We start from the raw sequence: 27,948 nt of genomic DNA on the forward strand, positions 1-27,948 counted from the left end.
CCAAATTTGGAATGTTATACCTCGTTGAACTCGTTGCTTAATTCTGAATCGAATTGTGTTAAAATTTTGACATTTTAATTTTTTGCAAAAAATCATGATGTCATCCCTTATCAAAAATGCGAAAATTGGTAAGAAATTAAATTTTGGATTTGTTCAAACTAAAAATTAAAAAGTTCGCAAATAATGATTTTCTGACATACTTATAATTATAATGCACTTTTCGGAAAGAGTTCGGTTTCGAAAAAAGGTTAAAATGACATCACTGATTTAATCTGATCCCATTTTCGAGTCGAGCTTTTTGGCGGTCCACGGGTAACGGTTTGATTTCCAGCGCAGTCGTCCAACGTGCATCGAATCGACCCAAGATCAACCGAAATGCAGGCGATGCACAGCTGGATCCTAATTCTGCTGGCTGGACTTCCGGCTGTTTTCCGGGCGGAGGACCTGCTGGAGCTGTCCTGCACCTCGGACGCCCAGTGCGCCCAGTTCGAAAGGGGTCGCTGCGTGGACCTCACCTGCGTCTGCACGGCACGTGGCTCCGGCGAGCGGGTGGCCTGTGCGCCACTGGAGGAGAAGGTGACCAACATCATCGGCGGCCCCTGTCCGTGTCCCATGCCGGACGCCCTGTGCCACGTGAAGTGGCAGCAGTGCCTCTGCGCCCAGGGCTTCGTGCCCAGCGAGGATCGGCGCCGCTGCCTGCCGGCGGTCGTCCCGCTGGGCGGCGCCTGCGAGTTCCAGCGGCAGTGCCAGCTGGCCGAGCGCTTCAGCTCCTGCTCCGCCCGCCAGTGCCTCTGTCCCGCCAACTTCGAGCTCCACAAGGGCCACTGCCTGGCCGTATTGCGTGAGTACACTGCGAGAAATTAATTAATTAGGCTACCTTTCTGTCAAAGGTCCAAAGATAAATATATTTATTCATCAGGAACCGAAAATAAAAATTTTTTTATTTTTAAAATCGGAATATTTTTTCTATTCATTTTATTTACTTTTTAATATTGACGATTTTAAGATTCTTAATTGATTTGGTTCAGAAATAATGAAATTAACTTTTTAAAATTTATGATTTTAAGATTTTTAATTGACTTGGTTCAGAAATAATGATTAATTGTCAATTTTATTGTATTTATTTACGAAAAAAAATTGATTACTTAGAATCTTTTTAATATTGCTTCTAATAATTACGATCCCCGATATCAAATAACACAGAAACATTATATTAAAATTTAACCCTTAAAAAGGATTATTTTTTATAATCATAGAAGCCGATGACTCATCTAAAGTATCGAGAATCGAGCTTAACTCATTTTAAAACAAGAGAGAACGCTATAGTCGGGTTGGTGTCCCGACTATCTAATACCCGTCACTCAGCTAAAGGGAGTGCGAACGCTGTTGGTTGGTGTCCCGACTAATAATCGTAACTCAGCTAAAGGGAGTGCGAGGGAGATAGATATATAAATTTTGATTGCGTATAACTTTTTAATGAATGGTCCGATTTGAAAAATGTCATCTACATTTCGATAGGTATAAATATACACAACAAAATTGCATTTATACTTCTCGGAAATTTTTAAAGATGTGGGCGCAGGACCCATTTTAAAATCGTTAGTGGGCGATTGTGGGCGTTAGAGGGGGCGTGGCGCTCGGCTAAAATAAACTTGCGCTGCGTAGGAAGCCAAAGAATATGTGTGGAAAATCTCAACCTTCTAGCTTGTGTAGTTTCTGAGATCTCAGCGTTCATACGGACAGACAGACAGACAGACAGACAGACGGACAGACAGACGGACAGACGGACATGGCTAGATCGACTCGGCTAGTGACCCTGATCAAGAATATATATACTTTATAGGGTCGGAAACGCTTCCTTCTACCTGTTACATACTTTTGCACGAATCTAATATACCCTTTTACTCTACGAGTAACGGGTATAATTATCAATCTGAGGCCAAGTTAATAAAAAAACGTAAATGTTCAGATAGGAAATTAAATGTGCTGCGATCTTAGGCCAATAAAAAATCCAATTATTTAAATTATTTTGTAGAAAACATTATCTCAAATGCTTTATAAAATTCCGGTAAATTTCGGATTTAAATTTTAGAGAATTTACATATTTTTAAAGATCTTGAAATATTAAAAGAATATGGCATATTTTCCAAAATTGTATAATATCATTTACCTGTAAATGAGTGCCATCCCAATTTTGATAATTATCATATCGAAAAAACATTATTCACTTAAATATATAAATTTGTTGTGTAATAAAATCCCAATTCCTCTCTCCTCAGAATCCAAATGCACCTTGGACAAGGACTGTGGCAGCTGTGGCGCCTCGATTTGCCTCACGAAGTTGGGCAAATGCGGCTGTGCGGCGCACTTTGTGCACAACCACAACATGACCAAGTGCATCGGTGGCTCCGGATTCGGCGAGAGCTGCGAGCACAGTTCGCCATGCAAGATTCACCTGGGCCCGGGTGGCCGCTGCCTGGATCATCTCTGCGTCTGTGGGGCCTCCTACTATCCTAAAATGTCCAAGGAGGAGCAGGAGGATCAGGAGCAGGAGAAGCAGCGCATCACCTGCCAACCCATCGTGCCCTTTGGCGCCCTCTGTCACCACGATGGCGACTGCCGGATGCAGCGAATCTCCCAGGAGAATCTCACAGTTCCAGCTGCCTCAATGGTCTGCAAATACGGCGAATGCAGCTGCAGCGAAACCCATCGACTGGAGGACAACAGGTGCATCTTCGTGGAGAGTGGCGCCCTGGGAAAGCGACTCCTATTACCCCTTCTCCTTCTCCAGTTTACAATGATTCTTTATTAGCATACGTAGATTATACAAAGGGTATAGCAAAACACAAAAAAAATATAGCAAAAACTTGTTGAATTTAAAATATAATGTAGATTTAAAGGCCCATCCTGGCCGGCGTGCGGCGGGGCGTGGCATTGCCCGGCGTGGCGATCTCCTGCTTGGCGGCCAGCTGCTCCTCTCGCTCGGCCGCCTGCTGCTTGCGCTCCTCCATCTCATGCTGGGCCTTCAGCATCTGCTCCTCCATCTCCTTCAGATGCTCGGCGGCCTGTTTCTTCTTCTCGCGCCCGCTGCGTCCAGATTCCTTAACGGAGAAGAACATGGGTCCCAGTTCGGCCAGCCAATAGCCATCGACGGCGGTGGCGCACTGCATGTACTCCTTGGCGGTCATGATCAGCTCGTGGTAGACCACGTAGTCGGGAGTGGTTCCCAGTCCGTACAAAGCAGACGTGGGATGCAGGTGGCAGGGCATTCCCGTGCGCAGATTCACATACTCCCCGATGCCCTTCAGTCGCGCCGCCTGGTAGAAGTACGCCGAGCAGATGCACTTGCGCACAATGTCCCAGTCGGTGCCGCAGCTCTTGACGCTCAGATTCTGCTGCGTCATGATGTCCTTCAGCTGCTGCCGCACCTCGCGCACCTTGCGCATCGCCTTGATGTGGATGAAGTGCTCGTTGCACCACGACGAACTGTAGCTGTGGGTGGAATTATAGGGAATTAGTTTGATTTCTAGCGGGGATTGTTGGGTAACTTACTTGTTCTGGCGCCACTGCTGGTAGACATTCAGGTAGGTCAGGTGATCCGACTCGGGCACCTGGAACTTCTCGCGCACGCCATCCGCCTCCTCCTCGCGTCCCTTGGGGCGGTAGAAAATCGAGGGCACCGACAGCATGGACACTATTTTGGATTACAAAAGGGGAAACAAGGAATCAATACTAGTATTCAAGATCTTAGGGGGAAATATTCTTATAGAACAGGTAATTTTGCTTGTTTTTTGATCATTTTTTAGCTTATAGGGAGATTATGTAGCTTACAAAAAATTCCTATCGCTATATAGATTCCTTAATTATGAGTTTATTTTATAGAGAAATATTTTAGTTAAATATCAAAACCTATAAAATATATTTGAACTCAATAACAATCCATTAAAGTCAAAAGTTACTTTTTCATTCTTTCATTTAAAAATGTTAATAAAAAGTAAGTTTATATAGTGGGTAATATTATTAGAAACGTTTCTGTAAAAGTTTCACAATGATCGATGTAATACTTTTTTGAAAAACACATTTCCAGTCCTTAAACGTGTATAACTTCTAAATTACTCAAAATTCCTTTGTGAAACTTTCAAAATATATTCCTAAATCATTATTCCACCAGATAGTAAAATCATCTTTACCTATGATCAGCACCTCGGCGCTGCAGCCGATGCGACAGGCGACGATGAGCATCTGGCACTGCGGCGGATCGAGCGGGAACTCGGCCATCTGGCGGCCCAGCGTGGTGAGGGCGCCGGTGTGATCGAGGGCGCCCAGGATCCACAGCTGGTACAGCGAGTTGAGGATGTTATCCTGCGGCGGTGGGTCCATGAAGTGGAACTGCAGCAGATCGACGACGCCGAGTGACTTGAGCAGCAGCACCGTGTTGGCCAGATTGGTGCGCTGAATTTCGGGCACGGTGAGGGCCAGCAGCTCGTCCTTGTACTGCCGCTGGGTGTACAGGCGGAATGCCTGGCCGGGTCCAGTGCGTCCGGCTCGACCGCTCCGCTGATTGGCGTTCGCCTGCGAGATGGGATAGATCTGCAGGGCGTCCATGCCGATGCGCGGATTGTAGACCTTCAGCTTGCAGTAGCCGGAATCGATTACATAGATGATCCCGTCGACGGTCAGCGAGGTTTCCGCTATATTCGTGGCCACCACGCACTTGCGCACCCCGTCGCCGGACTTCTGGAAGATCTTCGCCTGCAGATCCGAGGGCAGCTGCGAGTAGATGGGCAGGATGCTCAGCAGGGGCGCATTCTCGATCTCCGCCAGCCGCTCCTCGAGCACCTCGCACGTCACCTCGATGTCCTCCTGGCCGGGCATGAAGATGAGCATGTCGCCCTCGTTGGGCGTCAGGTGGACCTGCAGCGCCTGCTTCACCGCCGACTCCACGTAATCCTCGCAGGTGTTCTTGCTGAACATCACGTCGACGGGAAAGGTCCGCCCCGGAATGGTGAACGTGGGCACGTTGCCGAAGAAGGTCGCAAACTTGGTCGAGTCCATCGTGGCGGAGGTCACGATCAGCTTGAGGTCATGTCGCCGGGCCACAATCTGGAATAGGTCACTTTGGGTTAGTCGTTGGCTTTGCAAAGGGGATATTAGAGTCACATCCCGAAAATGTAAAGATTTCATCGTGAAATGGTAGTTAAGTGCTCAAGGTTTGAGTTAGGGTTTTTTAAATTCATGACAATTTTTAAATGTATTTAAATGTAATTAGCTATACAAAATTCTCAAAAGTTTGTGGTAGTTTTATAGTTAAATGTTTAAGTTTTAAGTTAGGATTTTATTGTAATACTATTTTTAATTAAGTTTAAATAACATTGGCCTTGCAAAGTGATATTATAGCCCCATCCCAAAATTCTCAAAAGTTCCCTGGTGAAAAAGTATCTAAATAAGTATCTAAAGTTTTAAGTTAGGGTTTTTTTAATTTAGCCAAATTTTTAAATCTATTTAAATGTAAAATTCTCAGAAGTTCCCTGGTGAATAAATATTTAAATGTCCAAGTTTTAAGTTAGGTTTTTTTTTCGATCCAATACAATTTTTACGTGATATTAAGGTCCCACTGTTTTTTTAGTAGGACACACGTAACTAAGGGAAGGGAATAAAAGCCTTTTTTGGCATGGGACTTTTGCGATGAAGCACAGCGGGGGTCCAAAAGGCGGCTAACAGTTACAAATGTGACCCACATCCCGTCCAGCTTTGCGCTGCAGTCGTTGACCCTGCAGTGGGTCAAGGCGTCTCAGTGACTAGGAGTCCTTAAGAAAATAGAGTAGCCCGACTAGAAGATACCCTGGGATTTATTGAACTTTTGATAGATTATGTATAGAAAAGATGGTTAACATATGTATATCAATGCAAATTTATGATATAATAAAAGCAGTTTTATATCTTTATTTATCCCGAGATTGAAAAGATATCAGATGGTTTTTCAAAACAAAAAATATTATAATTATAATTTTAGAAAACCAAATATACCCCTTGATTTTACAAGTACTGGGTACGAAATCCTCGAGATTCTTCGAGTTGTTCTCGCAATTTTGTTCAGCGAGTCCTGCCTCCACAAGTAACTTTTGGACAGAGGTGAAATCGGAGAGCGCGACTGAGCGAACTCACCATACAAAAAAAAAAAAAGGATGAGCTGGGAAAAAAAGAGAATTAAGTCCTCGGGTTTGTAAACTTCGGCTTTTGACTCGGCTCGTGGTGAATTCTCTGGTCTGTGGGTGGGGGGTTGGGGTGAGGTGAGTTCAAGGCGGACGTGACAACACACACGTAGGCGCTTTCAAAGAAATATCCAAGAAACCCAAGCAAATCGGTTGAAAAATGAGAGCTCAGGGGATTTTATATGGTTTTTTTCTTTAAGGGAGCAAAGATGATATTTAATAGGTTGAGATTAATTTTGGATCCATACTTGAAAGAGATCCTAAAATCTATGAATAATGAACTTCACCCTTAGAAACAATTAACATTAAGGGTTTCGGAATAAGAAGATCTGACTCATCCTACATACATTTTACATATTCATACCGATTACCATCCAAATCTGAAATCAAATTCCACTGCGCATTAGAAGAACTTTCGCCTGTCCAATGGAACCCACCACCCACAGGTCCACAATTCGCAACCCACTCGTAATGCGGTTTATTATGCAGCTTATCTACTTGCATATAAAAGACCTACATATGTACATACGTACTTATGGAACATACATACAAACAGGGTTCGTTTCTGTGCGCAATATTTATGATGCTATTGAAGGGAGATCCAGAGAATCCAGTAATAATGAGTAACAGTAACATCGGTTTCACTATCTCATTATCTCGGCAGATGACGTCAGGTGGGCGTTAACGGTAATTACGATAGTCAGTGCGATAACCGATAAACTTACAATGCATATATGCATGCATGCTTATCGCTCATTTGGCAATATAAGCGAAATTCTTCAATAGATATTGCACGGATATAAATCACCATATAATAATAATCGCAATACCATAATGGGGTAAATAAACATCCAACAAGTACAGTGGCAATTCGGTAATATCGAATAAATAATTAATAAAATATTAAGATATGTAATCAACACAGGGTATAAAACTTGAATTCTTATTGAAACTTAGGGATATTTTTCATGCTATAAAGGTTTTTTGCTCGGGACTTTGTTCTTCAAGTGCAAGGTAATTAATACTTTTACAATGCCATTTAACTGCACTTCTATTTCTGCGAGTACCACTATCTAAAAGTCCCAATTTCCGGACGCCGTCGTTTAATTGTCTTTTATCTCACTTCCCAATCACTATCTCAAGGTCGCCGATTAAACTAACGTCTCTGTGGTCATGTGTTTTACGAGCCCACCCGCTAATCAGGCGTTGAATTTGTATAGTAAGGCATTGTAAGAATATATTCAAGCGGGCTAAACTAAGAATACAATCTAATACTTTCGTATTTATATGCGATTCAGGCCAGCTGATAGGAGTGCAAATAGTATGAAAATGCACGTACACCGAGGTAACTTTCCGTTTCTTTCGACTTTACGAGGAGTACCAGGAGGGGGATCGTTTCGGCATTATTTCATCAGTCGCATCAGCCGTGACTAACTAAGATCACGAGCTCTACTCTACTTATTCTATATCTGCATGAGTTGTCCATTGTACTCGTCGACCCACTGATATTGCGACTAATTCGATCGAAGTCGTAAAATAATATCAGCTAGAGCGCCACCTATATTTCTATTGATATTAGTATTAGTATGGGTTCGGTTCAATTTTAGATCCCGATAAGACCACTCAAGTTTAAACTTCTCTTCTTTCTATCAAAATAATTGAATGCACTTTGTTTTCCCATTAGGTGTAAGAATGTAAACAAATTGCACAATTCCATATCTCATTTGCACATGATCTTATTATAGAAACAGGAAGCTGGCGAGAAAACGAAATATAATTCAAGCAGATAATGCCCTTAAATATTCATTTAATCAAGAATGAAAACGAAGCCACAATAAAATAAAAAGAAAAACAAAAGCGAAAAAAGAACCCATCAATATGGGGGATTGAAAATATTTATTTGCTTATGTTGATGATATTGAGCAGGAAATTGCATGCACTTTTGCCAATCAAAAATGCCACGAATTTAAATGAATTTTATTTAATTTCATTTCACTTCTCATCGGCACATTGCCAAAAAGTTTCAAGATGACAACAATCCATTTGCATGGTGCAAAAACAAACACTGAGGAATGTAAACAAGCATGCGAGCATAGGACTTAAGAACCCAAAATTTTGATGGGATGGGTGTATTTTGTCTAAATAACTTAAATTGCTTGCCTTGTTGTGAATTTATTAAATTTTACTAGCTTTTAGAGGAAAGGGATATATTAAGGGATCCATTCTGAACTCTTTGCCCTAAGTTGAAGTCTTTAGTGGGTGGGATTGAACCTCGGACATCATTATTATTGATTATTATTTCGACTATTTGGCCTTATAGAAGATCCGGCATTTGGCCCCCAAAAACAAAAACACAACAGCCTTGTTGTAATTCAGGCAAACGTTTTCCTGGCGCCAACGGAATCGTGTGTATATATCTCTTTCTATGCGTAGAAAAAAAAAAGAAAAACAGAAAAAAAAATTCGAATATAAATTACAAATGTACGAGCGTTTGTATGTTGGTAATTATAAATGCCGCAGATGCAATTTACCGAGCGTTTGCATTGAGGCGAAAACGTTTTGCTCTCGAGGTTGCTGGATGCGAATTTGAACATTGGCTAGGTGATTTGGGGTGGGCGGAAAAAGGGGGGTTTATGGGCGGTGGGAGTTGGTGGGTGGCGCGTGAGTTATGCGAGTCTGATGAACCTCAGTTCCACTGATCCCGGCGAGACTTGAAAAATATACTCGATACGGTTGGCTGAACAATGTGCGAAATAATATGTACAGTCAGATATTTTACATATAAATTATAACCTATAATGTAAGGTATTATATATTATATTTTTTATTAAAAAAAAAATAAAATATATGAAATAATCTTAGGATTGGTTATAATAGTAAAGATAAATAATAAAATTTAACAAAATTACGAGGAGTTGATACGATAAAATGTCGAAACCTTTAAAAAATATTTAAAATAATTTCAATTAATACAAAACTTATAAAAACCCCTAAAATAAACAGCTAAAGCAATAAAACATATTGTATCTTTTATGATCATTCAACATCCGAAAAATCTTTTTAGGAATATTGCAATCTGCTAAAGTTGTAAAATTCTTATTCGAAAAGTCGGCTAAAAAAGCAAAAAAAAATTACTGCTTTTGAGAGCAAAAAATGGAAAAGTGGGTGATTAAAGGGGGGAAAAGGGGACGAAAGTCCTGAGTGAGCAATTGAGAGCGAGAGAGTAAGAGAGCAGAATCCGCAAGAGAGAGAACCGAGTTTTGCAGTGTGGTGAGTATACGATGCTTTTTTATTGTTATTGTTGTTGCTGGTGGCTTTTGGAGGTGTGGCGACAACAACAAATTGCACGTGTGTGTGTGTGTGTTTGTGACGTAGTAGAGAGCAATTTATGGCTTTTTGGCAAAAAACTACGAGCAAAACAAATAAACCGAGCGAAGCGCACGATGTAAACAAAACCAGCAAAAATCCGCCAAATAAAAAAAGAAAACAAAAGGCGAATATTCGAAAAAGTGCCATGCGATTTGCAAGTCAACAAATTTCAATGAATAAATATCAAAACAGTCACGAACTGAATTTGCATTTTTTCATTTTGGCACTCTCGTCGCCCACAAACAACAAGTTGTGTGCAAAAGCTGAAAGATAACAGAAAATTAAAATAAAAAATAAACAAACTTTTCTTCAATTTGCAGATGGCGAAGGTGAATACACTGTAACCAGCGAGAGAGAAAACATGAGAGATTGCCAGAGAGAGAGAGTGTCCCCAAGAGGGAGAGAGCATAAGAAAAGGAGAGAGCCGGCGAAATAAAAAATAATTCAATTCTACACTCATAAAAACAAATTAATTTTATGTTTTTGGGATTTATTTGCAACTATTTTTATTTCCAAAAAGTTCTGATTATTATTAGGAAAAACATTTACGAAAAACCATAAATAGACACAAATAATAATATTAATAAACATAAATACATGTTTTTGGGGAACAACTTTTCTTTTCTAAAAATCCTTTAATCAGTTTTTTGAGTGTAGCTATTCGTTTTATTTTATTATTCGATTGGGTCTCAAACAGCTGTTAAACAGGTCCTTCCGCCATACGAAAGTCCCCCCAATAAATCCCCCCTCGCTTTTCACCAGGAAGCGGCTCTGTCTCGCCGGCTGCTGTTAAAATAACCGAAAACAAAAACACAAATTGAGCGACAACTCTTTTTAGCATATTTTCATTTATCTGTCTGAATTGTCTTTTATTTCACTTTGTTTTTGTGCTCGTGTCTCGTTTGCATGACCATAAAATGTCTGAAAATAGCCATCAAAAATAAATTAAAAAAAAAAGGCAGAGGGGGCCGAGAGGGGGTCATAAGCTTTAACTTAGGAGGATAAAACAATTTTTTTTACATTTACCAACTATTTCTCTCTTTTTAACACTGGTAGCAATAAAAACTGAAAGCTTAAAACTGGTTGAGATCCATTTATTTTAAGATCCATTCTTTAAAACCGTTATGGAATGGGGATGTTATTTCTTATAGGGTGGATCTACCTATTGTTTGTCTTTTGACGTCTCGAGATTCAATTCTGCGTTTTCTATCAAATAAGCTTGAAAAGCTTTGACCTGGGGCACATTGTGAATGCCGTTGTTGTTATTCGTTCCCGTTGACAGACGAACTAGACAGGCACTCAATTGAAAGTGTTCCCGTACCCTGACCATACCTTCATCCTCATCATTTGTTTGTTTACCCCCATCTATACCTATATCTATAAATTCCATCAGAGGGTCGCGGGCTTGAACTTTGGATTGTCGCCCTCTGAAGCGCCAGTCAACCAACCAATCACCCATGAAGAACCTACCGCCCACCACAAGAAAACACAGAAAGAAAAATATTTGATGTTCTTGTAGCTTAAGATTAATAATAGATTAATAATAAAAATAATTCAGCTTTGTTTATGTATAAGTATCGATACAATTTTCCCACTTTATACATCTATAAATTAAAAAAAAATTTTTTTTTTTTAAATTAAAAACCCCCATTTTGAAATTCCTTGCCAAGTTACTTCAGTTCCAGACGATTATCTCTATATTTAACTACGAACTTAGGCCAAGAAAAAAACACACACTCTATGAAAAGAGGTAAACCAGCTCTTTAAATCCAACTGAGCAATCGAATCCAGTTTGCATTTATGTGCACAACGGTTACAATGTAACAACAGGTTTTAGTCTTTATATGAGAAATTAATATGGAATACCGTTTATTAATGCTATTTGAATACCATTAGTCATAAAAAGAAAAAAATGGGACATATCCGGTAAATTGTTTATAAACTTCTTTTTGGGTTGTGTAGACAAAAGAAAGTGAACTAAAATATATAACAAAAATATAAAAAAAGTAGAATATAGAAGAATAGAGTGGAGGCGAAACGGATGTCTGAGGTCTGGCTGGAGCTCAAAGTCTGGATATTACCAGATTGCGAAGGCATTTGCCGGTAAAATGCGCAAAACGAAGCCTTTAAGTCCCCAAACGAAACGAAACGGGTTTGGGTTTCGTTGCCACAGATACTCCGCATGCAAATAGATATATGTATTTATGTATTTAGATAGTCGATATGTAGATAGATAGATAGTAGGCAGTGTGAATAAGCGAGTGGATTCCTAAGTAGATGGATAGATTGGCGCACGTAGGCGGATTCCATTTGTCATTTGGGTCTAAGCTCCCCAACTTAGTTTTATTTATTCGATTTTCATTCATTATATTTCTTTTGTTTTTAATTTTTATTTAATTATTTATGCAACCCGTGCATTTGCACCGACAACAACAACAACAGCAACCACAAAAGAGGTAAACAAATACAGGTGGTTCGAGCAGCTCAGGTGGCTATTTCTTGTTCTCTTATTTTGCGCAAGGAAAAACAAAAATACGAAATGTTAAGCAGCCAGGGAAATACTCTTTCCACTTCCATTCAAAAAAAAAGCGCCCACAAAATGCTGAATCAGTCCCCTTGTGAGTAACTGTTATCTTATCAACAAATACACTCAAAAATAAGTACATAATACTCGAAATAAGTACTCAAATTCTTCAAAAACCAGCACACAAATTCTTAAAATAAATTACAGACAACGATGGCAAGTAAATAAATTCACATGACTGGGAAGAAAACGTGACGTTGCTTAAATACCCTTTATATCGAAATATATACAAAAGCCCATGTTCGTGACACTGCAAGAAAAGTGTTAAACAATCTTATCAAATTTCACTAGAATTTAAAAACACTCCAGTCTGGCAGAAATATTAAAAAATAAAAGAAAACAGAATCGTGTTAGAGCCTAATTATCTCCCTAAGGTGTACAAATAATATTATATTGATTTTTAAACTATTTACATTTATTTAAAGTTTAAATTAAAATTTTGATTTTTTCTCTTGCCAAAAAATAGTATCTTCTATGAGGCACTGACCTACACACACATGCCCCTTCAATTTGATTGCGCAATTTGCAACAAGAAGAGCAAAAACAAGACTGCAAGGTACATAAATATAAGCGAAATGCACTGCAATTAGAGAAACTGCAGGTGGTTGGCAGGGGGAACTGACACAGTTGCGGTCAGAATAATAGCAATCAATCGATAAATAATAAATATACAAAAAAACAACTAAGGCAGTAAATCATGGACATTTAAAATATGTTACAATATGTTAAATACAATCATTTTAAATTATAATAATATTAAAAATAATAAAAATAGTAATAAAAACTACATATTTAAGAGGTGTAAAATATTAAAAATTCCTTTACAACTAAAAAAAAATTAGAGTAATATTGATGAAAAGTAATATTTATGAAAAGTGCTATTATTTTGACCCCCACTATAAATATGTCGGGTCTGTGGGCCAGGGGGGTTGTTGTACTGGACCGGCTTCGCTAATTAGAAGCCCAGAACATCCCGCCAATAGACAATAACCAAGTCCCTCCCCCCTTTCCACCTGCCTCCCCAATCCTCCACTCGCCACTTTTCAAATTCTCCACGACGTTTTCCGCCGACAGCCAAGGTTAAAACTATAAATAGATATGGAGAAAAATCAACAACAGCAACAACAACAGCAGTAAACAATCTACAACAAAAACAGCGAGTTGCAAAATCTATTTTTAGCTGACAGCAGCGAGACGCCGACTGTAAAAAGAGTAGATGAAAAACTTGAAACGAAAACAAGACACGAAAAATAAACTAATACGCTACCAAGTCGAACTTAAAATGCTCTTAAATCAACAAAAATATTTTTTTAAGAATCATTAATATTTTAATCATTAAAATCCATTTATTTCAAGAAAAAAGTTTTTTTCAATAAACCTACAAATGTTAATAACCTTATGAGCAGAGCATTTGAACTACTTCTACGATGAAGATCCAGATTAAATAACCACGAATGATAAGTTCTTTGGCAAACAATTTAAAGATAGCTGCGCTATACATAGAATAGATTTCATTCATATTTTTAGCAGGCATAAAATTACTCATTATCACAGAATCTATCAAATTTGTTTGTTTGCTAGGAATAATAAATAGCATTTGCATACCATAAAGCGATATCCTTGGCCGATAAATGTCTAGGTATTTAATTGGGCTTGTAATAGCATTAAATTACCAACCACTTGCGATATTTACCATGTATCTCACAAAGAATAAGGTATAATAAATTAGTAAACCCAAAGAAAAAAACCGATGAAAAGACGCTGACCCGAAACATTTTCTCGATTCTGTTGCCTCAGCTGGCTGTTTTGCTGTTTTGGCCCAGTTTAAAGCTTTGGCAGCCGCGGTAATGGGTCAAATTAGTCGGGTGTTCGGTCTTCTCTCCCCTCGGAGACCCCCTCCCAAAGTCGAATGGAACCGATTCCGATGTTTGTACGTGACAACGCACACACGCACTCTCCTCTGCGAGAAAAAAATAACCGAAAATAATACAACAAAAAACACTCACACGCACTCTTGAGAAATCAAACTTGGCGACTGCGACTACGTCACTACGAAAAGTTTCAAACTCGTCGCTTTTCCCCCATCCTCGATATCGATCCACTGGATGCAGCGTTTTGTAGCATTGCACAGAGAAAAATATTATTGGAAAATCCTCAATTCGAAACTATGATATCTTAATATATGTTTGTACTTTTAAGAGTAATTTTTTTAAAAAAGAAAATCATTTACTTACGGAACTCTTAGAAAAAGATTACCCATCTTAACTTTTCTAAAAATCATCAGATGAGAAAAAAATTTTTTTTCATAAGGTAGTTTTTTTTTATATTTGTTATAAGTTATAACATAAGTAAATATATGTATCATCTGTAACTAGTCAAGAATGACGAGAAAGCTTTTTTTTAATTAGTTTAAATATATTTTGACTTCTAGTTAAACCTACACATAATATCGCTCGAATGCAATACACCCCGCCTAGTCAACTATCAATGGGTATAAAAATTCCACATTTTCTCTTTTGTGTTGTAGTTGCACTACTTAAGGGCCGCGATAGTTTATGAGGGGGCACACGGGGTCTTTGGCCATCTGATAATACGATTAGCCTGTTGTGAAGCACTGCATTGTTTGAAATTGCAAAAAAAAAAATAGGAAAAATCAAGAGAACTTGGGTGGGGAAAAGCTCGTTAACTAATGTGCGTGGTTGTTGACTCTGGCTGCGTTTAATTACTGCAGAAATTTCAAGGTAATTATGTGTCAGTTGCGAACAGGTCCAATTACTCTGGAAATTACGTTTTTTTTTCTATTTGCATTTGTAACCTAAAGTTTTCTCTTGGTCCCAGAAAGTAGTAGAAAAAGGTTCACTAAATTTATCTTCGAGTTGTGAACAGTGAATTTAATATGACCGACAACCAAACACGTCACTATTAAATATTTGCACAAGCGAAATATTCTAGCGTTGCTATAAATATAAATATCATCTGTGCTCCCATTTTCAAAGCGGGCAATTTTATTTTTAGGTGCTCCGAAACTTGCGATTTTTGTATCAATCATTTCTCTTGGTTCTCTGCAATTTCGCAAAGAAAATCAACAATGGAACTACTATATTTTCACTTTTAGTATAAGTGAGAAAGCTATGTATGTAAATAGCGGAAGCCGGAAGGTAAAGAAAATGATTTCGAATTTTGTGTAGAAAAAATTTGTTTCTAGGCAAGGGTGGGGCAAAAGCGACCTGGGGTTTCCATCTTGTTATTTGATATAATCGAGACCAAATACCATATTATTCTGACTGTGTAAAGAAAATGCCAATTGACAGGCATTTTTTTTTCCAGTGTTTGTAAGAACCTGTGCTTCTGATCACATGTCCCAGCTGGGATCCCGGGACTCGGGATCTGCCCAATAAGCAATGTCGAAAACAAACCATTAACCAATAAGCCATAAACCCTCACATCAATCAATTTACCTGGTTTGTGTGACGTATTGGCGAATCGGTTCAATGGGTGCTTGAAGTGGGGTTCAGTGATGGTTCTGTTGGTTCGTGACAATCAACTGCGACGTTAGCAAAACCAAACTAATAATGATTACAATCGCGGTACCCGAAAGTACCATAAATCAGCCTCACGAAGGATACCGATATAGCCCCCACGATCCCAACAAGGATCGAAATATGAGCTCAATCGCCGTGAAATAGATAATTGTCTAGATAATTTGCAATGCACATTGTGCGAAAAGAGCTCCCATACTCACCACGGTTCAAGAAGACGCGAGAGAGGAGCAGGAGCGAGAGCCCCAAAACGAGATTTCTCTCCGAAATAAACCGGCTTCGGTTATAAATAATTCCGCTCTCCGTTTATTTATCTTTAGACCAAGTCCCTCGGGTGTCTGAATCTTATAACTATTCGTATTTATGTTATTTTATTATTCACAAAATCCGCAATAAACAATACAGTTGCGGTTAAAATAAATAGCATTGAGAACGGTTTTATTTTGTGGATACTTTTCTGCAATGCAATCTGTGTGAATCATTTCTGATTGAAAATCAAGGATTTTAATAAATAGCCACAAAATAAAAAGATTTACAGCATAATAATTGGAAAAGGTAAAAATGTTAAAGATATTTTTTCAGAAAACTTATATTTTGCCAGTACAACATTACAATAAATGAAAAACTGATCCATGCTGGTTTATTTACAATTTGTGTAAAAGAAGACATTAATAAGGTGGCGATGTAAGCACGAATTTCATGTTTATTTTTGCCGTCTTCGATGGGCTGTAATGCGAATGGGCTGTTACAGCGAACAGTAGTTGTTGTCCATATCAAATTGGAATTTATAGTAGTTTTAAATGTTGCTAATAGTAGTATTTAGTTATTATTATTTTTGTTCCACACCGATTTCTCTAGTAACATTTGTGGTTAAGTATTTTTAGTGATAGAAGTACATTTTTTGTTACTATTTAACTTTTTACCCCATAAGGCTTGTTTTCAAAACCAGAAAAAATAATTGTGCCCACTATGCTGTAGGAAATCCAACATTACAGCGTGCTCTCTCTCGCACTGTTAACGTAAAGAGAGCGTAGCGAAGCCGAGAGCGGAATGCAGCGGAGCGAGAGAGCGCAGTCGGCAGAGCGGCGGGCAGAGCTCGGGCAGAGCAATATAAAGCGAGTGGCCCGAAAACATTTGTATTTGTAAAAAGCAAACCGACGAGCGGATAAGGCGAAATACCAGAAAAGCAGCAGCGAAAAACACGAAAAGCCAGAAACAGAAGCCAAAACCCAAAAACCGAAACAACTCGAACTTCGTGCAGTGTGGCTGAAAACTGAAAACTGAAAGCCGAGAAAAAGCAAAAGAAACAGAAGCACAGAAAAAGAAGCGAATCGAAGCGTAAATAAACAGAGACAAATTAAAGCGAACGCCAAAAAGAGGTTTTTCCGGAAAACGCGCGGAAAAGTGAATTTCAATTTTTTTTATTCATTGGTCGAGTGAAAGTTTGGGGGCCCACGCCCACCTGCGCCCACAAACCCACAAAATGAACCGTTCGAACAGCTTTGTGAGCTCCCTGAAATGGTGGCCCCTCCAGGGGCACAACAACCAGCCGGCGGCAGCGGTGGCTCCACCTACCGGCGGCGGCGGCGGCGGGTACTCCCAATCGGCGCCCAGCTCGCCCACCTCCAACTGGCCGCCGCCACTGCAGCAGCACCAGAATCCCACCACAGGCCAGCGGCTGCTGCTGCCGCCCACCGCCCACCAGAAGGTCGCCGGCGTCACCTTCGGCAGCAGCGTGGCCGTCCAGAAGCTGCGCGAATCCAAGTGGTTCAAGCCCGAGGAGCAGCGCATCTTCTGCGCCGTCGTCGAGTGCGGCTTCGTCGTCGAGATCCGCAGCAGCGCCGCCGCGGAGGCAGCGGCGGCCAGTGCAGCAGCAGCGGCCGCAGCAGCCGCCGACCGCGACGACGGCGACGTCGACGCCCTGGAGGAGCTCGACTGCGCACCGCCCCTGCCCACCATCGCCACCATGAGCACCACCACCCCACCAATCCACATCCAGAACCACAGCCCGAAACCGCGGCTGGTCATCCCGCGCAACGGCAGCAGCTTCCTGGAGACGCAGGACGAGAACGAGACGCCAGTCGCCTCCTGGTACGGCATCGTCCTCTGCAAGGTGGCCAAAGGTGAGTGCAAAGTGTGGGGGGAAAAAAAATACAGAAAAAAATCAAGGAGAAACAACCTACAGAAATACACAAAAAAAAGTTCAAACAGAACCTACTCTTTGAGCGAGAAAAAGAAACATCAACAGAAACACTCAGAAAAAATCAACTAGAGAAAAAAAACATCAACAGAAACACCCGGAAAAAAATCAACTACAGTTCTTCATATCTTTTTGATATGAAAATAATATTCAACCATAAACTAAATGCGCAGGTCAATTGCATATTTACACTTCTCATATCTTTTTGATAAGTAAATAATATTCCATTAAAAATTAAATGCGCAGGTTAATCAAATCCATATCTATTTAATAAGTAACTACTATTAAATCAACCAAAAATTTGGTTAAAATGCCATTAACAACAAAACAAAACAAAAAATAGGTTAAAAAAGCTTTTTTTTTTAATTTTCATAAAAAATTTAATTTTTTACTATACAGAGATCATTTTATGATTAAGTGACAAAAGGTGTATAACTTTGTTAAAGTATTTAGTAATTTTTTAATTCTTCAAGAATTTGTATAAAACTATGAACTCTTAGCTAAGGGAAAATAATCGCGACTTTACGATTTTAGGTTGAGGTAAGGGCAAGGTAAAACGGTCGTATATTTGAGATACGAGAAAAAGGGGTAAAAATGTTTACGCTTACGTACTCTGACGAAATCCGCATCTGTAGTAGAGTTATCTATTAGCTAAATACATATGCAATCCATCCACTTAGCCAAGTACTAAATCAGTAGGTGCAAATAGCCTTAGTTTAAACTCCCCTGATCACATGCATTTTTACTGGGATTTATTATTTCTTTGTGAATTTCTTTCGTTATCTTTTATTATCATGGCTTGACTAATGCAAAGGCAATTGTGTATGGAGTTGCAGAAACAAAAATGTTAATCCCCCACGTAAATGATATAGGGTTTTAAAATGTTCCATACAGAATTCTCCCGATAATCCCCAATAATTTTGGGTTTTATTTTTAACTAGTTGAGGCCTCACTGTAGTTTCTTCTTCAAGAAAACCTACCAAACTTTTTACCTGATGATTAATCACAAAACTTCAGACGTCAGAGAGTCATTAAGCTAATCTATGGGTTTTTGGGTGAGAATGTTGGAATTGTAGAATGTCATTCAATAAACAAACATCACACACACCTACAAACATGGCTGTATATTATCTAATCGCAAAGAGAATCCAAGAACAACAATAACAACAAGGAGCTTATCAAATGTGACGCTGGCAGCGCAGTCGGCGTCGGCAGAGGGCATTCACAATGCTGCGCCGACAGATGCTAGAACATTCCAAACTTTTCAGCAAAAAAAAAGAGAAAATGAAAACGAAGTTTAAACAAAAGAAACGGAAAAAAAGTAAGAAATAAAGGCAACAAAAAAGAGTTCGAAAAATGTAAACACTTTTGCATCATGTGCCTGAAGTCACGCACATTTCCCACTGTACTAAAAGCACCCACAGTGGAGTACAGTGGAGACGCGCTACAACTGATAAGTGGTTAAAGCAACAAAAACTGTGAAGTGAAGGAGGGAAAGGAGGGGAAGGTGAAAAGTTGAAAGCGAGCGAGATTATGATTATGGATATATGTATTTATGTATGTGTGGTTGCGCAGCCGGGTCTTCACTGTGTGCGTGAGTTGGGTGGCAAGTGGTGAGTTGGCTGCACAGCCACATCTATAACCCACCACGCCCACACGATTGTTGCATCTCGTGAGCCGGCCTATAACCCACCACACGTGCGGCGAACGAGAGAGAAAGAGTTGTGCATTGGCATAAATATATGCAACAGCCAGGGTCACAAAAATAGCACATAATTTAAAGATATAAAATATAGATTATAATATTAAAAAAAAATTTTTTTTTTTTAAATGATAAAATAACAAATAACAATTTTAAATATAACAAATATTTATTATTTTTATATTAAATTTTGCACCTGCAAATTAACCGAAAAAATAATACCAAAAGAGACAATGATAGATTGATTTGATTTGATTGATTCCTTTATAATGGGTCTAAGAATTTAGGTTGCCATGTGCGTTGTTCGATTCACCTTGAAGATAATGACTGACCGTGCCTGGAAACCATTATTTTAACCTGATTTGTATGTGACAAATATGTGCATATGTAAATATTCGTGATAATGGGGCTTTTCTGGACAACCGAAGAGCTCAGTAGTGCAGTGCTGTTTGTCCAATCAATAAAACGCTGCATTCTGGCGCTAATCGGTGGGTTTCCATGGCACTTGGCCAGCCACTGATTATTGTCCAAAGGCAAATTGCCCGCACTTGTCCGATTACTATTATAGTAATTTATACTATATATACGAGCTAAAGAGTCCACGAATCGAAGCTCTAAATTGCGCATGCGTGCTTATCAACGATATTTACAATGGCCCCATACATATGACAAAAAGACTCCTACCCCAACCACACCACTTCACCAACCCTTTCTTTCGAATCTGACGGGCAGTATCAAGTTTGATTGATTATCTTGCATTAGAGAGCATTATTCAAAGGCAAACATGCATTAAATCCGTAAATATATTGAGGGGCTCAGGTGACAGGGCTTCTTTTTTTACAGTGATCACTTTAATTACAAAAACTGCTACCATTCATTATAATTTCAACTTTTATTGTGATTTAAAAGAAACTTTTTTACTGTACACCATTCAAAAGTTATTATAATTTAAGATGAGCTCACTGAAAATGCATTACCATTTTTTTTCGACCCAAATCCAAACCTTTCTATCTGTTTTTGATGGAGTGTAATTAGTAAGATAATGGGAATTATGGGAATTCGCTTTCGAAAATACTGCGAACGAACAACAATCAAACAACTCATTCAGTCAGCCACCCACTGAATGATCTAAACAGCTTTAAATGCCTGCAAATTGGATGGACATGGCTACAAATGAACGTCAACATATAATAGTATTAAGCCGAAAAATGCCATTAGAGCAGGAAGAAGCAGAGGCGGCTGAGTGTAAAATACTAAGGAGTGCTAATTATTGCATGACAGTTAAATCACAAACGCTATAACGAATTGTGTAATCAGCAATTTGAGCAAAAGAGTTAAGCACCCCATGATCATCATCCTGGTTGCCTGTGATGTGTGCCATTATGTCACCCGAATTCGGAATGAGGAGTTCCTAAAGCTACATATAATACCAGGAAAAACCAAAACCTTGTTTACGAGAAAATTTCATAACCATATATGGTTTAAATATTTTTTCACCTTGTCGCTCACAGTTTATCAATATTCTTGGCAGGTCTGTGAAAAATCTTTCGACTGATGATCGATAATTGAAATCAATTGATTTTAATATTAACTGAATTGAGTTGGGGCATTTATGCATACACATTCACAAAATATTGCAATTGCAAGCAGATGCACCTGTTCTCTGGGGTTTCTGGTAAATTGCCAGGGAAATTGAAATCCCAAATTGCCTAAATTAATGTTTATTTCTCCTAATCCCATTCGATTGCAGACAATAAACCCAAGCCCGAGACCATTGAGATATTTTCTGTGAAAATACGCGAGAATGGCACATACAAACTAATCAAGATGCAGCTGGCGGACATTTGGAGCCACGGATGGGAGTTGCGCATCAATAACTTCGCCGACAAGGAGAAGGTGCCGCACAACGAAAAGGACATTCGCAATCAGGTGGGTTTGGAATATTAAAAAAAAAAAACCTTAAAAAACTAAGTAAATTATTTTAAAATAAATTTAAATTTAAGCCAAGGGATTACAATTATGTTATAAGGTTTTTAAACCTATTTTTTAAGGGAAAATGTAAAGTAATTAATTGGTAGAACAAAACCAAATTAGTAAATTACTAAAACAAATGGAAATATTAAACAAATTTTAAAAATATTTTTTTTTTAATGATATGAATACAATTTTAAAAGTTATGTGTGCAATATGGAATCGACCTGTCATAATTACTCCATTACTTATATCGTGTTTAAATTTAATATATTTACTTAAATTTTTGTTATATATTACATTTTATATTATATTTTTTCAAAAAAATTTATTTTAAATTCTTATGCCAAAAACAGATGATTTATCCCTTTGAAATAATTGCATTTCTAAAAAGCAGTTTAGATTTTTTATAGATTTCTTTTAAAATTCTTAATTAAAAAATCAGCTGATTAACCCTTTTTGAATCTTATTTTCAGGTGTCGGTGGCGCGCAAGGCCAAGCAGAGTCTGTGGAACAATAACAAGCATTTCGTCTACTGGTGTCGATACGGAAGTCGTCAGCAGGATCTGCGGAAGCGACAGGTAACGACGAGTGCCAATCACGTGCTGCTGCACCTGATCAATTGATAAGCGGAGCCAGCCGGCGATAAAAAAGCAAAAGGCCCGGAGCAAAAAAAAGAAAAGAAAATGAAATGCTAATGAAACGCCGACACAGAAACCAAAATTTGCCACAACCACCTCCTCCTGCTCCTCTTCCTGCTACTCCTGATCCTCCTGCTACTCCTGATCCTCCACTACCTCCAAAAAAAGCCACAAAAAACCCCCCAAAAAGCCACCAACCAACCACATGCATTGATTGTTGTAGTTGCAGCAGCTAAAAGCTATGAAAAACAGATGAAAAACCTAGAAAAAAAAGAAAAGAGCTATGTAAAAACACAAAAACCAAACATACTGACCAAAACCATACACTCAGAACACTCTGCATGCACTGTGAGAAAAAAAGACGGACTAAAAAGAACGCATTGAGGAAACTAGGGCACCATCATCACCGCGACTCTTTGGAAATCATGCTTGCTTTGCTCATACATTTATGTATATTCGCCAGAAACAAAAAGAAAGAGAGATGCTAACCCTAGATGAGAATTTCCACAATTTAACCCGTAGAAACTCTGAAAAATGCATCCACAACACCAACACCACCCACACACACACTTTCCCCACATTTCGTTAGAGAAACGATCGATCATCTTGCTACAGTACTGAAAAAGCATTACTTTTTGTATTATGTATATATCTTTTTATATACCTATATATTTCTGTGAGACTGCAAACTGCCCATTTAATGTTACTAGCGAAAAATCTTGGGCCTGCTTTCTGCGATTTTCGATTTTCGTCAAAAGAGAGATATTTTTCTTCTTGATTTTCTTTCATTTAGATTTTCCGGATTCAAGGAGCCCACATACGTTGAGACCTTGTGTGTGTGTTCTAAGCAAGCTCGATGTTTTGGGTAAATTGTACTGGATTATCTGGCGGAAAGGAAAGAAATTGCAAATTGGCGAAAGTGAATTTCGGAATGGGGCTCGAGATCGATCTCTCTGTTTTTCGATTCTTCCGGCACTTTAATTCCGGCCAAGCCTTCTCTTCATCATACCATATATATACATATATATATCGCCAAGCTGAGAATACGTACGTATTTCTGTTTGTACTCTGTGTCTTACAATCGAATCTATATTGCAGATGTCGGAGTGCGTGAAATGGGGCAGCGTGGGCATGAATGCGGGCATGCTGTTGGTGCTCAATAATCGGCAGAAATGCTATTCCCACTCCAAGTAACTCTAGTAACTCTCCAACTAGAAAGCCCCTCTTGATTTTCCATTTCAAGCATATATACCTATACCTATGCCTATATATATAATATATATTATATAGAGTAGAGACCACAGAACGATTTTCTACAGCAAACAAGTATTAAAGTAAATTCGGATGATAAGATAATTTATGGCTTAAGAACGCCAAGGGCAGTGGAAAAAACCAAATGCAAATATACGTATTAAGTGCAAAGATAGCCAAGAAAATTTAGATCAGGGCGACGGAGGGCTTTTTTGGCAGTATTAATTATTGAAACGAAAAAAATTCAATTAAAATATTTAAAAGAAAAGCAGAGCAAAGCAAGAAATCCAAAACATGCGTCATACGTCACAACACTACTACAGTCCCGCCCATGATTGTAAAGCTGCTGCAACTCGAGCCACAATTCGAGCTACAATTTATCAAATACTTTTGTATTTACAATTGTCTATTTATGACACAGAACGAGAGAGAGAGACACACAACACACACTGTGAAATTCGAAAAGACTTATTAAATATTTGTTTGTTTTTTTTGTCCTAATTTTTTGTTTTTTTTTCCCATGTGATTAAATACGTATACATTATTATATATATTTATACATTGTGAATGGCAAGCATATACATACATATATATATATTGCAAGGCAACATTTTTGTTTTCTTTGTTATTTAAGCGTAATTAAGAGATCTATTATATACCATATATGCAAGCCCGAATCAAAAAGGGCGAAAATCAAGCGAAAACTCTACGTAGCCAGCATAATAATTTAGCATTGTAAAACAATCAAAACATTCGAAATGTTTCGTTATGTATTTAGCTCTTTATGACCGACAAACCCCAAGACGACGACTCAGAACCGAAACAGAAAATCAGAAAAACAGAATACCCAAGCAAAAATTACAAAAATATTTTTGTACATAGGGAAACTGGACTGAAAAAAACGACGAACTCTTACAGTACGAAAATCAAATGAGAAAAACGTTTACAAAATTACAAAAGAAAATATAAAAAAAGTAAAGTAAAAAACGGTAGTTCGTAAGCTATATATACATTATTACTTATTTTGTTTAAGTTTTGTCTTTTTTAAGCAATTTATAAAATATTTATGGTAGTCTTATATACATTTCGACAATGTGAGGAAATTTGAATATGAAACGTTTGTAAAATGCTTTATATTGATATTATTATATTATTATTAAATGTTTACCAACGGATAAAACAAAATGAAACGAGTTCTTTGGAAAAATTGGGCATCCTGTTAAGGAATAGCAGGTAAATATGCAACGTAAGTCTCAAGTTTAAGGATCTGTGTTTATTTCTTTAATAATACTTTAACGAGCTATTAAATGGATCGCTTCAGAATTATTAAATGATACTTCGGTACACACCTTGACATTGCTAGCGATAGTAAATGTACCTCTATTAATCGAGTAGATAAAAGTATCACCTTCAACGTTAATTGAATTGCTCAGTTTCTGACCGACCCATTTTCATTTTTATCATTTTTCTACCCTTTGAAGATAAGCGAATGTGAAGTTAAGCCAGAAAATAAAGTAGGGCTATGATTTTTAAATAATATAAACATGTAGCTGTGATTTTAAAACCTAAACTTTCTATATACAAAATTTCAATATTTTTAAATTAGTGGACTTTAATTAACGTTTTAAGTAAGAGCTTGAAAAATATCGACAGTTTGCTATTTCTCGATTATTAGTGGGTGTTTTCACTTAAAATCATCGATATTATTGAATAAATTTTGTGAAAATATCACTAAAATCCATAATTTTTAGGCTCTATTTTGAGGGGGTTTTGCTTGAAGTTTTAGCCTTATTTTAGAGGGACCTTTTCATCCAAATCAGACATACTATATTCTTATCTTTTGATTTCTTGAACACTCACCTCTCGCAGCAGTCCGAAAAGCACGTCCGTGGAGAGGGATCTCTCGTGGGCCTCGTCCATTATGATCGCCGAGTAGCTGTCCAATTCCGGATCGCGCAGACTCTCCCTCAAAAGGATACCGTCAGTCATGTACTTGATGACCGTGCGCTCCGAGGTGCAGTCCTCGAATCGAATGGCATAGCCCACGTCCTCGCCTGAAAGAGAAACGAGTGGGGATTATTATAGGAAACAATTAAGGAGCTTAATTTTAAAACAAAAGTAATATTGTACTATTATATAGACAGAGGGACAAGTTTAAAACCAAATAGAGACAGGATTTAAAAAAGAAAATTATCTGATGATATGCAAAAACGTATTTTAGGCATTGGATTCTTGGCGAATTTGGATTAAAAATAAATTGTTATACAAAATTCTTACTTAAATTGGATGCTTAGCGAACTTTGATCAATAAGAAATGGTTCTATAAAATACAAAATAAGATTTAAGTTTAAAAAAATATAGATTCTTTGTATCTATAATCAATCCTATCCTATAATGAGTGCAGTTCTCCTACCCAGCTGGGTGTCCATCTCGTCGGAGACGCGCTTGGCCACCGACATGGCGGCCACGCGACGCGGCTGCGTGCAGCCGATCATGCCGCGCCGGCTGTAGCCGTCCTCGTGGAGGTACTGCGTCAGCTGCGTCGTCTTGCCGCTGCCCGTCTCGCCGACAATGATGATGACCGAGTTCTCGCGGATGACGTTGAGCAGCTCCTGGCGCGAGGCGAACACGGGCAGGAAGCGGCGCTGCTCGGCGATGGTCTTCTTGCGCGAGAAGTCGCTGGTGCCGCCCGTCTCCTGGTCGCGCATATGGTCGGCGAACTTCTGGTCCTTGCGATAGTCGGCCGTGTCGTTGTCCTTGTCGAAGCGCGCGTCCTCGTCGTCCTGCGGCCGCTGGACGCCCATGATGTTGCCCAGCTTGGTGCCGCCCAGCTCCCAGTGTTTCTTCTGCGCCTTCCTGCGCTCCTTTTGCTCGCGATAAGTGCGCACCAAGGCGCTGCCCTTCCGCGCCAGCAGCGCCATATCCGAAGTGGGATCCTTGACGGGCACCACAGGCTCCGGCTGCTTGGTAAAGACAATCCGCCCGTCGAGAAACGGAGGTATGATGTGGTGCACCAGCAGATGCACTCGCTCCAGCGCCTCCTCATCGAAATCGTCGTTCACGCTGATCGAGGTGACCACGCCCGAGGTGAGCATCCTGTTGCGCTCCCACAGCTCGTTGTCCCGATTATTCTGCCGCTGTTGGGCGCTGATTCTCTTGGTTCGCTTCTGCTCCAGCTGCTCCTCGCGCTTGCGGAAATACTCGGAATTGGCCCCGCCGCCAAAGGGATTGTTCTCGTCGTCGTAGCCCTCGTCTATGTTGTACCACTCGCGATCCAGGCGCCGCTGCTCCTCCTCCCAAAGGTCCAGCGATTCGGGATCCTCGCCCCACGGCGTCGCTCCGCTGCGCTTGCGGTCGTGGGCCCACTGATTGTAGCGATGCGCCGGCGTGGGACGCGCCGACCAGTCGCGCGACTGGCTGCCATGACGCGATCTCGGCGTGGGCATGTCCCAGTCGGAGGAGGAGGAGCTCTTCCGGTGGCCTCCCTCCTCCTCCTCGTCCCAGGAGCTGTTCGAGACGCCGCCGCTGCTGCTGCCGCCTGGAGTGCCCGGTTCCCGTGGCGTGTGCACGCTGCGCTCGGACATGGAGCGATCCCGGCTGCTACGGCTGCTCCGGCGATCTCTATCCCGATCTCGATCTCGATCTCTTCCTCTGTCCCGCTGGCGCCGCCTGTCCCGCTCCCGCCTGTCCCGATCCCTGTCCCGCTCTCTGCCCTCCGAGGAGGAGCTGCTGGCCGCCACTGGGCGACCGCGATCCCTGTCCCGCCGGATGTGCTCCCTCAAGCGTTCCCTGGCCTTCTCCGAAACGCCGCCCGTGTGCGAGGGCGTCTCGTCCTTGTGCTCGCGCAGCTGGCCGCGCAGCTTCTCGAAGCTCTTGGTGTCCGGCTTCTTGAAGGCAAACTCGCTGGTGGAGGAGCCTCCTGATCCCTGGGGAGTGGAGCCTCCTCCTCCTCCTCCATCATCATACTCGCTGTCCTGGAACGAAATCAGCCGCTCCGAGCGCTCCTTCTCCGCGCGCCGCTTGGCCGCCAGCTTGTCCAGGCCCAGCAGCGATCCCTGCGGCACCTTGAAGCCACCAGTTGACCTGGTTTTGTGGTCCGCGTCCTTCGGCTTCCGGATCACCAGGCCGCCGCGCGCCTCCTGGCCCACGGTGCCCTCCAGCCGGTGGACGCCGGCCTCCTCGTCGTCGGAGGGCATCCTTGCTAGTGGGTTTTCTCCTCCAATTGCTCTTAGCTGGATTTATTTGCAAAGTTTTCCTCGTTTCCCTAAAATAAGAAGACCACTCAATTCACTCGCGTTGGCGTTGCCGGCTAACAGCTGATCGCCAAAGCTGCCACCCTGCGGGAATTCGGTGCAGCCAGTCTAACTAGAAATTGCTAGAAAATTCTTTAGTCACAGCTTTCGTTATGCTGGTTTTAGACCTGTTAAATAATAATTTTTTAAAATTTATTTTTTAGGATCACCATTGGCTCATAACTTA

At 40.1% G+C, this 27,948-nt stretch overlaps 3 protein-coding genes across 5 annotated transcripts; 2 read left to right on the forward strand and 1 right to left on the reverse strand.

Annotated features, from left to right (window-relative positions):
* Positions 1-321: 321 nt before the first annotated feature.
* Positions 322-2,887, forward strand: LOC108054552 (tenascin). Its single transcript, XM_017137571.3, has 2 exons — positions 322-841; positions 2,280-2,887. Exons 1-2 carry the CDS (start codon positions 376-378, stop codon positions 2,810-2,812), a joined length of 999 nt encoding a protein of 332 aa, XP_016993060.2. The 5' UTR covers positions 322-375; the 3' UTR covers positions 2,813-2,887.
* Prp16 (ATP-dependent RNA helicase l(1)G0007) lies at positions 2,784-27,767 on the reverse strand. 2 transcript variants are annotated; one of them, XM_017137567.3, is made up of 5 exons: positions 25,883-27,767; positions 25,330-25,523; positions 4,191-5,103; positions 3,553-3,694; positions 2,784-3,492 (listed from the first exon to the last, which is right to left on the reverse strand). In XM_017137567.3, the coding sequence occupies exons 1-5, from the start codon at positions 27,663-27,665 to the stop codon at positions 2,895-2,897; spliced, it is 3,630 nt and encodes a 1,209-aa protein (XP_016993056.2). In that variant the 5' UTR covers positions 27,666-27,767; the 3' UTR covers positions 2,784-2,894. The 2 variants fall into 2 exon arrangements, with proteins under 2 accessions (XP_016993056.2, XP_016993057.1); XM_017137568.3 differs by lacking the exons at positions 25,330-25,523; positions 25,883-27,767 and adding an exon at positions 15,624-15,642.
* On the forward strand, positions 16,829-24,662 carry l(1)G0469 (lethal (1) G0469). Of its 2 annotated transcripts, none has more exons than XM_070219258.1 (4): positions 16,829-17,827; positions 21,357-21,535; positions 22,054-22,158; positions 23,012-24,662. In XM_070219258.1, exons 1-4 carry the CDS (start codon positions 17,188-17,190, stop codon positions 23,042-23,044), a joined length of 957 nt encoding a protein of 318 aa, XP_070075359.1. In that variant the 5' UTR covers positions 16,829-17,187; the 3' UTR covers positions 23,045-24,662. The 2 variants fall into 2 exon arrangements, with proteins under 2 accessions (XP_070075359.1, XP_016993058.2); XM_017137569.3 differs by having other exon boundaries at positions 23,317-24,661.
* Positions 27,768-27,948: the final 181 nt, after the last annotated feature.

The sequence above is a fragment of the Drosophila takahashii genome, chromosome X, assembly GCF_030179915.1.
Source record: "Drosophila takahashii strain IR98-3 E-12201 chromosome X, DtakHiC1v2, whole genome shotgun sequence".
Lineage (NCBI taxonomy): Eukaryota > Metazoa > Arthropoda > Insecta > Diptera > Drosophilidae > Drosophila > Drosophila takahashii.